General features: G+C 44.0%; 1 protein-coding gene across 1 annotated transcript in view; it reads right to left on the bottom strand.

Moving 5' to 3' along the window:
* Positions 1-12,385, bottom strand: part of STK11 (serine/threonine kinase 11) — a 149,727-nt gene that overhangs the window by 119,986 nt on the left and 17,356 nt on the right. The window contains exon 2 of the mRNA XM_075352959.1: positions 792-875. Coding sequence (XP_075209074.1) covers positions 792-875 — 84 coding nt within the window. The remainder of the gene's footprint in view (positions 1-791; positions 876-12,385) is intronic.

Below are 12,385 nucleotides of genomic sequence, written 5' to 3'. Positions count from 1 at the left end.
TATTACCAAAACATTGATTGCAAATTTGAACATTTAAATTTACGCATCTTGATTCAATTGTAGCTGCTCAATATTTTCTGCACCAGAGACAGAAAATGACAATGCAATATACCTATAATCCAAATAACACAAATATAAAAGTCCAAATGTTATTTTTATTGATATAGCCACATAAATACAATAGATGATAATGAAACTTCTCAAAACAAGGAACAAAAAAAATCCTAAACACCAAAGCCAGAGGATCCATGAAATCCCTGATCCAAAAAATATTGACCATTAAATGATGAAACCCAATGTCCTACACACATTAAGATCCTACCAAGTACATACTACATAAAATGTTTGATTTATATACAGACACCCGACGAGGACAGTGAAATGAGCATTTAGGCATTGGTGGGGTGGTGTCTGCTAAATATGTGGGTGCTCTGGGGTAAATAAACCAGACGCTGTATATTATGGACCTATGCGGACGCAGTATTATTTTATGCATAATACGTGGAGCACGGCTTTCAGGGACCCTCTGGCTTGGCTTTATGGCTTTTTTCCCCACAGTCATGCCCTTTGGTGGCTAAAGTTCTTTATTGCATTTACATTTTCTTTTTCATTTCAGCATAGAAATAAAAAATACAACTTTTCAGATGTGTCATTTAGATATTTGTGCCAGTTCATAGGTGTAGCAAGTGGGTTGCAATGGTTTTTGTCTAATTCTGAACATCTAATTACATGTCAGACAACCCTGTACAGAATTACTACACAACTTTCAGTCTTTTTAATAAAAAGGATATATCTTTTGCTTTTCTTCGTTGTACAAGACATCCACCAGCTGGATGACATTCCGATGCCTCAAGCGCCGCAGCAGCTGAATTTCTCTAATCAAAAGGAAGAGCATAAAAATAAACTGGAAAAACAACCAAAGGCAAGGGAGAGAATGATTAGTACAACATAAAGCAATATCCAGAAACGCAGCAGAATAGATGATATCAATGGGTACAGCGCCGTGCATATCTAGCCACGCAGAGGGCGTATCAATCTGTGCTTACATAGAACAGGTAGGTTTTCCACCACGTGGTCTTTCAGTTTAATATAAATAATGCACTGTTTCAGGTGATCAGAGAATGGGAATAGGTAAGAGACATTGAAATACCTATATACAAATATAGATGGATAGCACAATGTTTACAGGCTGACGGAGGAACACAATCTTCAGGAGCAGAATGGATCAGAAAGCATTGCAGTCTACCATCAGTTCCCATTATTGGGCAGGTTGCTCATTTACACTGAACGGTCTTGCAGATTGCTAGATTGTGAAAGTGTGCAATCCACCCAATGTCAAGATTCCCCTCTATTCCCAGGTGGGGTGGGCAGTCATGTGACTTAAAGTATGCAATCTGTATAGCTATGGCCACGTGCCGACGATATTCTCATTTACTTCTATGAATATTCTACTCAATCATTTGCAGACAGGGTGACTGCAGAAATTTGCTTAAAGGGAACTTGTCACTAGAGGTTTCCCTTAGGAGCTGCGTCCAGCACCAGTGAGGCCTTATATACAGGATTCTAGAATGCTATATATAAAGAGCCCAGGCTGCAGTGTAGAACGTAAAAAACAAAGAAAAAACACCTTTATAAAACACTCACCTGTCGGGCAGTCCGGTCCGATCGGTGTTAGGCGGGCTTTGCACACTACGACATCACAGGTGCGATGTCGGTGGGGTCAAATCAAAAGTGACGCTCATCCGGCGATGCAGTCGATATCGTAGTGTGCAAATCCTTTTTGATACGATTAACGAGCACAAAAGCGTCGTTATCGTATCATCGGTGTAGGGTCCAACATTTACATAATTCCGGTGCAGCGACAGGTATGATGTAGTTCCTCGCTCCAGCGGCAGCACACATCGCTGTGTATGAAGCCGCAGGAGCGAGGAACATCTCCGGCTGCAATGCGGAAGGAAGGAGGTGGGCGGGATGTTTACGTCCCGCTCATCTCCGCCCCTCCGCTGCTATTGGCCGCCTGCCGTGTGACGTCGCTGTGATGCCGAACGACCCGCCCCCTTAGGAAGGCGGCGGATCGTTGGCCAGAGCGACATCACAGGACAGGTAAGTGCATGTGAAGCTGGCGTAGCGATAATATTCGCTACGCCAGCAATCACAAGATATCGCTGCTGGGACGGGGCCAGGGACTATTGCGCTCGACATCGCAGCATCGGCTTGCGATGTTGCAGCGTGTAAAGTACCCCTTACTGCTCTTGGTCCAGCGCCTCCTCCATCTTGTGGGCTCACAGTCCTCCTGCCCACCCACTGTGTGCAAAACACATGCTACTTCATTTACAGAGAGGCCTCCATTGTGCTTTTGCACATGCAGTTTAATCTACATGGATGAGGGCATGTCAAAGTACTGTAGCGCGCAGGTGGTCTCTGATCTTTTCTCACGTTTGCACATTACAGTACTTTGATCTACCCTTAGTCAGGCAGATCAATGTGTGCATGTGCAGGAGCGCAATGGAGGCATATCTGTGAATGATGCGTTTTGCACACTGGGCTGGGCAAGAGGACGGAAATTCAAAAAAATGGATGAGGTGCTGAGCCGAGAGCAGCATCCATCGCACCAGACCGCCCTCTAGGTGAGAATTACACAGGTGGTTTTTACCTTATACAGAGCTGCCTGGGCTCTTATATACAGTATTTTAGAATCCTATATATAATGGGTCACTGGTGATGGCCGCAGCTCATCAGGGAAAATCCTTTTGACATGTTCTCTTTAAGGTCCTGTGTGCATGATGCGTTGATGTAGCATTTCTTGGTGCAGTTTGTTGCCCAAAACTGCATGTCCTTCCTTCTCCAAGCACGGTCTATGAGAACGCAAAAATGCTGTGCTCACATTGCTTCTTTTTTCCTTCCAGTTTTGGGTGCAGAATATGGAAGCAGCATGTCAATTCTTTGTGCATTTTCATTCTGCGTTTTTAGCGCTTCCTGATTGATTTCCTAATAGTGATGGGCGGACCCAGACCCGCGCAGGTTCAAAAGTATCCGAGTGCCGAGTCCGAGTTCTCAGGGAACTTGATGCACTCGGTTAGGCCGCACTCACATTAGCTCACATGAGCGTGGCCCTAATAAAAATTTTGAATGAATGAATAAATAAAAAAATACTTACAGAGTCTCCAGCACGGCTGTCACACTGCTCCCATGGACTCTCATTCTACTTCTGGGGTCACTCAGCCTCACGCATATGCAGTGCTTTCCCTGCCCACCGGCGTCTGGGATTGGTTGCAGTCAGATGCGCCCCCACCATGAGTTGCAGTGCGTCTTACTGCTTGAAATCATAGGCGCTGCGTGTGTCTATTGTACTGTAAACTTTTTTTATATATTACAGTAGGAATAAAGTATTTAGTCCGCCACCAATTGTGCAAGTTCTCCCACTTAAAAAGATGAGAGGCCTGTAATTGACATCATAGGTAACCACAACTACGAAAGACAAAATGAGAAAACAAATCCAGAAAATCACCGCGTCTGATGTGGTAAGATTTTTTTAGCAAATTATGGTGGAAAATAAGTATTTGGTCAATTGCAAAAGTTCATCTCAATATTTTGTTATATATCCTTTGTTGGCAATGACACTAAGCCCAAAATTAGTAATGGGGAGGCTATGAGACACCCCATTTTTTATCTGTAAGTGAAAAGAAATAGACACAAACACAGAAAAAAAAAACCTTTTATTTGAAATATATAACAAAAAAAAGAAAAAAAAAAAAAAAACCAACCCAAACTCTTCTCCAGTTTATTAACCTGAAAACACCCAGGTCTGATGTACTCCGCACAAGGTCCCACGACGATCCCAGCTCTGCTACATTTGAAGTGACAATGTGCGGTAATAGAACATGACCGCCTGCTGTGGAGAATGAGCCGCACGATGAGCGGTGACGTCATTCAGGTTATTTGCAGTCACAGCTGAAGATTCCCACGGTCCTCCACCTGTGACCGAAGGTAACTTGACGTGGTCACAAGCAGAGGACCGTGGGAATCATTAGCTGTGACTGCAAATAACCTGAGTGACATCATCGCTGAGGCTCAGTCTGAGCTTACAGCGTGCGGTCATGTTCTACGGCTGCATGCTCTCACTTCAGATGTAGCAGAGCCGTTATCGTTGTAGGATCTCGTGTGGATTATGTCAGACCTGGGTGATTGGGAGTTAACAAAAGGGGTGAAAGGGGGTGCATTATTTTGTATTTAATTTCAAATTAAGGAATTTTTCGTGTTTGTCTATTTCTTTTCACTTACAGATTAGTTATGAGGGGTGTCTCAGACGCCCCCCGTTACTAATCTAGGGCTTAGTGGCAGCTGTGAGCTGACATTAACCCCTTAGTACTCAGATTGCCACTGCACCAGGGCAATCGGGAAGAGCAAGGTACAGTTCTGGGATTGTCGCATCTAATGGATGCGGCAATCCTGGGCAGCTGCAGGTTGCCATTTTTAGGGTGGGGGATCCTAATAACCATGAGTCTTCACAACCTGAACACCAGCTGCCGGGCTTTATCTTTGCTTGGTATTAAAATTTGGCGGGACCGCATGGTGTTTTTTAACCCCTTCAGCCCCCGGGCACTTTCCGTTTTTGCGTTTTTGTTTTTTGATCCTTCTTCCGAGAGGCGTAACTTTTTTATTTTTTCATCAATCTTGCCATATGAGGGCTTGTTTTTTGCGGGACAAGATGTACTTTTAAATGAAACCATAAGTTTTACCATATAGTGTACTGGAAAACGGCAAAAAAATTCCAAGTGCGGAAAAATTGCAAAAAAAAAAAAAGTGTGATCATACAATAGTTTTTGGGATATTTTATTCACTGTGTTCACTATATGGTAAAATGAGATATCTATGTGATGCCTCAGGTCAGTGCGAGTTTGTAGACACCAAACATGTATAGGTTTACTTGTATCTAAGGGGTTAAAAAAAATTCACAAGCTTGTCCAAAAAAAGTGGCGCACGTTTTGCGCCATTTTCCAAAACCCGTAGCGTTCTCATTTTTCAGGATCTGAGGCTCAGTGATGGCTTATTTTTTGCGTCTCGACCTGACGTTTTTAACGGTAACATTTTTGCGCAGATGCTACGTTTTGATCGCCTGTTATTGCATTTTGCGGCGACCAAAAAACGTAATTTTGGCGTTTGGAATTTTTTTTGCCGCTACATTGTTTACTGATCAGATTCATTGATTTTATATTTTGATAGATCGGGCATTTCTGAACATGGCGATACAAAATGTGTGCATTTTGTATTTTTTTAACCCTTTAGTTTTCAATGGGGTGGAAGGGGGGTGATTTGAACTTTTAGGTTACTTTTAATTTTTTAAATTTTTTTTTTTTTAATTTTACTAGTCCCCCTAGGGGGCTATAGCGATCAGCATTCCGATCACTCTGCACTATCTGCAGATCTCAGCTACAGAGCTGAGAACTGCAGATTTGCTGCTTTACTTTCAATGCCAGCTGTATTCCGGCATTGAGAGGAAGTGAGTCATGTTAGCTACAGGCGTCATCACATGACCCTGTGCTACCATGGCAACCACCGAAAGTCACGTGATCATGTCACGTGACTTCCGGTGGGGGCGGGGTAAGTGACTGTCATAGCGGCGCCCATATACATATCGCTGCCAGATTTTGGCAGCGAAATGTAAGGGGTTAATGGCCGCGGGTGGAAGCGATTCCACCCGCGGCTAGCAGGCACACATGTCAGCTGTTGATAACAGCTGATACAGTTAGGTCCAGAAATATTTGGACAGTGACACAATTTTCGCGAGTTGGGCTCTGCATGCCACCACATTGGATTTGAAATGAAATCTCTACAACAGAATTCAAGTGCAGATTGTAATGTTTAATTTGAAGGTTTGAACAAAAATATCTGATAGAAATTATAGGAATTGTACACATTTCTTTACAAACACTACACATTTTAGGAGGTCAAAAGTAATTGGACAAATAAACCAAACCCAAAAAAAATATTTTTATTTTCAATATTTTGTTGCGAATCCTTTGGAGGCAATCACTGCCTTAAGTCTGGAACCCATGGACATCACCAAACGCTGGGTTTCCTCCTTCTTAATGCTTTGCCAGGCCTTTACAGCCGCAGCCTTCAGGTCTTGCTTGTTTGTGGGTCTTTCCGTCTTAAGTCTGGATTTGAGCAAGTGAAATTCATGCTCAATTGGGTTAAGATCTGGTGATTGACTTGGCCATTGCAGAATGTTCCACTTTTTTGCACTCATGAACTCCTGGGTAGCTTTGGCTGTATGCTTGGGGTCATTGTCCATCTGTACTATGAAGCGCCGTCCGATCAACTTTGCGGCATTTGGCTGAATCTGGGCTGAAAGTATATCCCGGTACACTTCAGAATTCATCCGGCTACTCTTGTCTGCTGTTATGTCATCAATAAACACAAGTGACCCAGTGCCATTGAAAGCCATGCATGCCCATGCCATCACGTTGCCTCCACCATGTTTTACAGAGGATGTGGTGTGCCTTGGATCATGTGCCGTTCCCTTTCTTCTCCAAACTTTTTTCTTCCCATCATTCTGGTACAGGTTGGTCTCATCTGTCCATAGAATACTTTTCCAGAACTGAGCTGGCTTCATGACGTGTTTTTCAGAAAATTTAACTCTGGCCTGTCTATTTTTGGAATTTATGAATGGTTTGCATCTAGATGTGAACCCTTTGTATTTACTTTCATGGAGTCTTCTCTTTACTGTTGACTTAGAGACAGATACACCTACTTCACTGAGAGTGTTCTGGACTTCAGTTGATGTTGTGAATGGGTTCTTCTTCACCAAAGAAAGTATGCGGCGATCATCCACCACTGTTGTCATCCGTGGACGCCCAGGCCTTTTTGAGTTCCCAAGCTCACCAGTCAATTCCTTTTTTCTCAGAATGTACCCGACTGTTGATTTTGCTACTCCAAGCATGTCTGCTATCTCTCTGATGGATTTTTTCTTTTTTTTCAGCCTCAGGATGTTCTGCTTCACCTCAATTGAGAGTTCCTTAGACCGCATGTTGTTTGGTCACAGCAACAGCTTCCAAATGCAAAACCACACACCTGTAATCAACCCCAGACCTTTTAACTACTTCATTGATTACAGGTTAACGAGGGAGACGCCTTCAGAGTTAATTGCAGCCCTTAGAGTCCCTTGTCCAATTACTTTTGGTCCCTTGAAAAAGAGGAGGCTATGCATTACAGAGCTATGATTCCTAAACCCTTTCTCCGATTTGGATGTGAAAACTCTCATATTGCAGCTGGGAGTGTGCACTTGCAGCCCATATTATATATACAATTGTATTTCTGAACATGTTTTTGTAAACAGCTAAAATAACAAAACTTGTGTCACTGTCCAAATATTTCTGGACCTAACTGGATGTGCGCAGATCGCGGCCGCCTGCCGGCGGCCGGGGGCGGGGCTTACTGGCACACGATCCATGACGTACCCAGTACGTCATGGGTCGTTAAGGGGTTAAAAAAAAATAAAAAAAGGCAGCATGAAGATGAGGTTCCTCTTATTTTGATACACAGCCATGGTAAGCGCACGGCTGGGGGTTGCAGCCGATTGCTTTATTTGCGCTGGGTATACTAATAAGGGGGACCCTAAGCAAATTTTTATTATGTTATAGACGCACATAGCATCTGTGATTGGAAGCAGTCAGACACGCTGCCACTCAGGCTGGGGGTGCATCTGACTGCAACGAATCACAGACTCCGGTGGGAGGGGAAAGCACTGCCTATGACAGCTCATAGAGTCTTAAGGCTTTCAGTATCACCTCTACGCTGATGTTACACAGATCTACCTCTCTGGACCTGACATCACCTCCCTACTAATTAGAATCCCACAATGTGTCTGCTATTTCATCTTTTTTTCTGCTCGATTTCTAAAACTAAACATGGACAAAACAGAATTCATTATCTTTGATTACCTTTCCTCCTCCCCCCTCACTCAATCCCCCCTCAACAGACCTATCCAAAGTCAATGGCTGCTCACTTTCCCTAGTCCCACGTGCTCGCTGCCTAAGATTAACTCTAGACTCTGCTCTCTCGTTCAAATTACACATCCAAGCCCTCTTCACCTCCAACTCAAAAAAATATTTCCCATATTTGTACATTTTTTTCAAGAAGCTGCACTCCTAGTGCATGCACTCATCTCCAATCTAGACTATTGCAACCTCCTTCTCTGTGGCCTCCCTTCTAACAGTCTCGCACCCCTACAATCTATTCTAAACTATGCTGCCAGACTAATCCACCTGTCCCCCCGCTACTTCCCGACCTCTCCTTTCTGCCAATCCCTTCACTGGCTTCCCATTGCCCAACGACTCCAATTCAAAACCCTCACCATGACCTACAAAGCCATCCACAACCTGTCTCCTCCTTACATCTGTGTCCTTGTCTCCTGGTACTTACCCGCACGTAACCTTCGATCCTCACAAGATCTCCTTCTCTGCTCGCCTCTCATCTCTTCCCACAATCGCATTCAATACTCTGGAACGCTCTGCCCAAACACATCAGACTCTCGCCTACCTTGACAAGCTTCAAAAGGAACCCGAATATCTACCTCTTCCGATAGACCTACAACCTGCTGCAACGCTCAGTCCACTACAGTGCCGCACGACCACCTCCACCCTTACCTACTGTATTCTCAGCCATCCCCTGTAGACTGAGCCCTTGCAGGCAGAGTCCTCCCTCCTGTACCAGTCTGTGCCTTGTTTTGTTTATGATTATTGTACTTGTCCCTATTATATGGAAACAAAATAATAATAATAGTCATCGTCATCGTCATCATGCTAATGAGTGGCCCCCTGAAGTAGAATGAGCTGCCGTGGAAGCAGTGTGACAGCCGTGCCGGCGACTTGGTAAGTATACTCCACCTGCTCTAATCCCCCTATCAATTCTATCACCATACTTAAGCACAGATTCTGTTGCCTATAGACTTATATGGGGACCACAGTCTGGCCAGACACCCAGGATCAATTCCGAGCTGTAACTGGTGGGTTTTTTTTTGTTTGTTTTTAAAAAAAAACACTTAGACCCACTGACCCAGGGTAATCTGAGGCCGCCCATCACTATTTTTCTTAAAAAAAAAAAAAAGAAATGTATGGAACAAAAACCGCATGTGGGTTTTTTTTTGTGTGTTTTCTGGTACAAGATGAATTTTTGGGCTAGAAAACGTGTTTTTGTGTAACACAATACTTCAGGGTGCGGACATGCCCTAAAAACGAGAAAACTCTTAAAATAGGGAACCTGTCAATTGTTTATCAAGAATTATTATATAATCATTCACATATTAAAACAAAATAAAATGTAATGCTTCAACATTTATATTTTTATTACCTTATTCTGCAGCTGCTGGGGGCTGTGCCATTTTTGTTTGCAGGTGTGTAGGTGTAAGACCACGACACTTATACACTAGCAATTCAGCAGACCCATTCCATATGTCAGGTGCAATTTTAGTGTAGCCCTGTGCTATGCTACTTCTTTGTCACAGCTTGCAAAGTGTTCTCGAAGAGGCATACCAGGGGCAGCGGCAGTGTGAAGCATGGTTCTGATCCTACTATGTATCTAATCTTATTGTGTATGATAGTCTGCTGAACCATATATCTAAATCTAATGTGAGATGCAGTCCATATATCTAAGCCACTGGCTGTCGAGTTCACAAAAAATCTGTCCAATTTTGTGTGCCAAGTAGCTCAGTTTTTACATGTTTTCTCATAGCAGTAATGCATGTCTATATTCCCATATTCATTGTTACACATAACTTAGCACTGCAGTGTGAAACTGTCTCCTTTTTGTTACTATGTTTCATATTCAGTTAGCACCTGTTCACATTAGGCTAGTTTCACACTTGCGTTGAACGACATCCGTTGCATTGTGTTGTGTGACGGATGCAACGGATGTGTTGCATATAGTGGCACAACGGATGCAACGGATCGTACAAAACAGAATTTTTCTTCTTCTTTCGTTTTACCGGCGGCAGACTATTGTGAACGATCAGCTAATCGCTCACAGCAGCCGGTTGCCGGGTGATCAGCTGATCGTTTGACCGCTGAGAATGTGTGAGGGGTGCGGAGTGCGAGGTGGGTGGAGCCGAGCGGGACCATAGTGCTGAGGACGTCAGTGTAGCGAGGAATGCAAGGCTGGGGACAGGTGAGTGTGTGTGTGCGCGTACATGTGGAGTGGAGTGCGGGAGGGGGCGGTGCCGAGCAGGGAAGCATCGGGCTCCCTGCACACGTAGCCAGGGTAAATATCTGGTAACTAGACAAAGCACTTTGCTTGGTTACCCGATATTTACCTTGGTTACCAGCATACACCGCTTAGCACTGGCTCCTTCCAACCGTAACCAGGGTAAATATCGGGTAACTAGGCAAAGCGCATTGCTTAGTAACCCGATGTTTAACCTGGTTACGTGTGCAGGGAGCCAGAGAGCATGCGCAGCGAAATCCTACAGATTGCGCTGCTCAAAAAACGCTACATGCAGCGTTCCCTCCGCCCGACGCTGCGTCAAAATAACAACGCTGCATCGTGCAGCAGATGCAACGCAAGACCATCCGTTGCTATCCGTGCTAATAAAAGTCTATGAGGAATACAACGGTTTCCTGCAACGGTTACCGTAATTTAATTCCTCAAGGCTGCGGATAGCAACGGAAGCCGTCCAACCCAAGTGTGAAAGTAGCCTTAGAAAGGTTCGATGTGCCATCAAACTTTTTCTTACATCCTGTATATCTAAGTCAACCGTATGTGATAGGATTAGATACATGGCTCTATGGACTATCACATATGATAGTTTACAGTCCATGTTTCTAATACTAAGAAAAGTATGGTGCATAGTAATAACTAGAACATGGTAGAACATGATCACACAAGAAAGCAATGCAATAGGGATGAAAACATAAGTATAACATGTCAGCTGTCAAATAGTAGAGAAATATGTATAACTGGATTATTGTCAATGGCTGCACAGTTTGTACAATCACACGGCAATAATAAGTAATCCATCTACATGCATTTCCCTAGAATATATACGACACTTGCTGAAACGGTGAGGCAAGCAGGAGCATCTTGGCAGCAAGACAACCGCTACATCTGACCCTACCCTTCCAATGGTTATCCAGCTATTAAAAATTGATGGCTTATCATTAGGATAAGCCATCATATCATTCTATGTAGATAGAAGAGGGAGGAGGAAGGAGCTAGAGCTCCATCCTCCTCCTATCTACATAGAAACTTATCAATGACAATTGCCATCTCCTATGTAGATAAGAAGGGGATGGAGCTCTGCCTCTAGCTCCTCCCTCTTCTATCTACATAGGAAATGACAGTTGTCATTGATGAGATTTGCAGTTTCCAGTCTGGCTAATTAAGAATCTCTGTCAGGGGTTAATGTTCTTAATTTGGCCAGACATGGGTCCCTTTTGCACGGTAAGTGGGAACTCGTGTTTGTTAAATCATTGTTTTCCGCCAGACTCATCGGAGCCTTCCATTGTCTGTGGTGCTAATGTAATTAAAGTCACCTCAGCCTCTCTGTCTACCTCACTCAGAGGAGAATTATAAAGGAGAACTAACTATGCGGATTGGAATTCCACCCAATAAGAGCTCAGCCTTATTCCACCTTTGGGCCCTGTCATCTTCTGCTCTTGTTTATCATCCCTTTAATAAATGTCTGTTTTCTCAAGTTCTCTCCAGTCTCTTGCTGTTTCGGGTAATCTGCTGCCACTGGTCACCAGCTCAGGACCGGAGTGGATATACAGACACCATAAAAAACTGCAACTACAGGAGACGTGTCAGTTACAACAGATCAAATTCAGGGACACTGACACCCAGTTGGATCTGATCCACAAACTGGTCTGTGGGCATGCCCAGAATGATGCAAAGTGAGGAGGAACACGCCAATGTTGACCCAGTGGATGAAGACTGTGTGCCACATAATGGAACCAGTGACAGCCTGGAAACAAATCGATTCTAAGCAGCTCGAATCAAGGATATACTAGCAGTATTGAGGCCTGAAGCCTCGAGAGAAGACAAGGCTTGTGTTATGCAATCAGTTTTGGAAGTTAATTTCCCTGCCGCTAGCTCCTACCTTCATGATGGTCCACCACCAAGGAAATCATCTCCGCTACAGGGACATGCCCGTGTTTAATGAATCCAGCACTGAGGTAGATGAACACTTGCAAAGCTTTGAGACGTTAATACTAATGCACCAGATGCCCAAAGCCCATTGGGCCAAATACCTGTGGACTAGTGTGACTGGCCAAGCCCAGGAGGCTGCCCAATTGCTTGGGCCTCACGAGTGCTTGGAGTATGGGATTATTTAGGACATTCTGTTGGCCTTTTTACCATAACCCCTGAGAGATATCGCACCAAGTTCCAG

This window comes from Anomaloglossus baeobatrachus, chromosome 1, assembly GCF_048569485.1.
Source record: "Anomaloglossus baeobatrachus isolate aAnoBae1 chromosome 1, aAnoBae1.hap1, whole genome shotgun sequence".
In the NCBI taxonomy this organism is placed as follows: domain Eukaryota; kingdom Metazoa; phylum Chordata; class Amphibia; order Anura; family Aromobatidae; genus Anomaloglossus; species Anomaloglossus baeobatrachus.
This window is presented reverse-complemented; position numbering and strand designations above follow the sequence as displayed.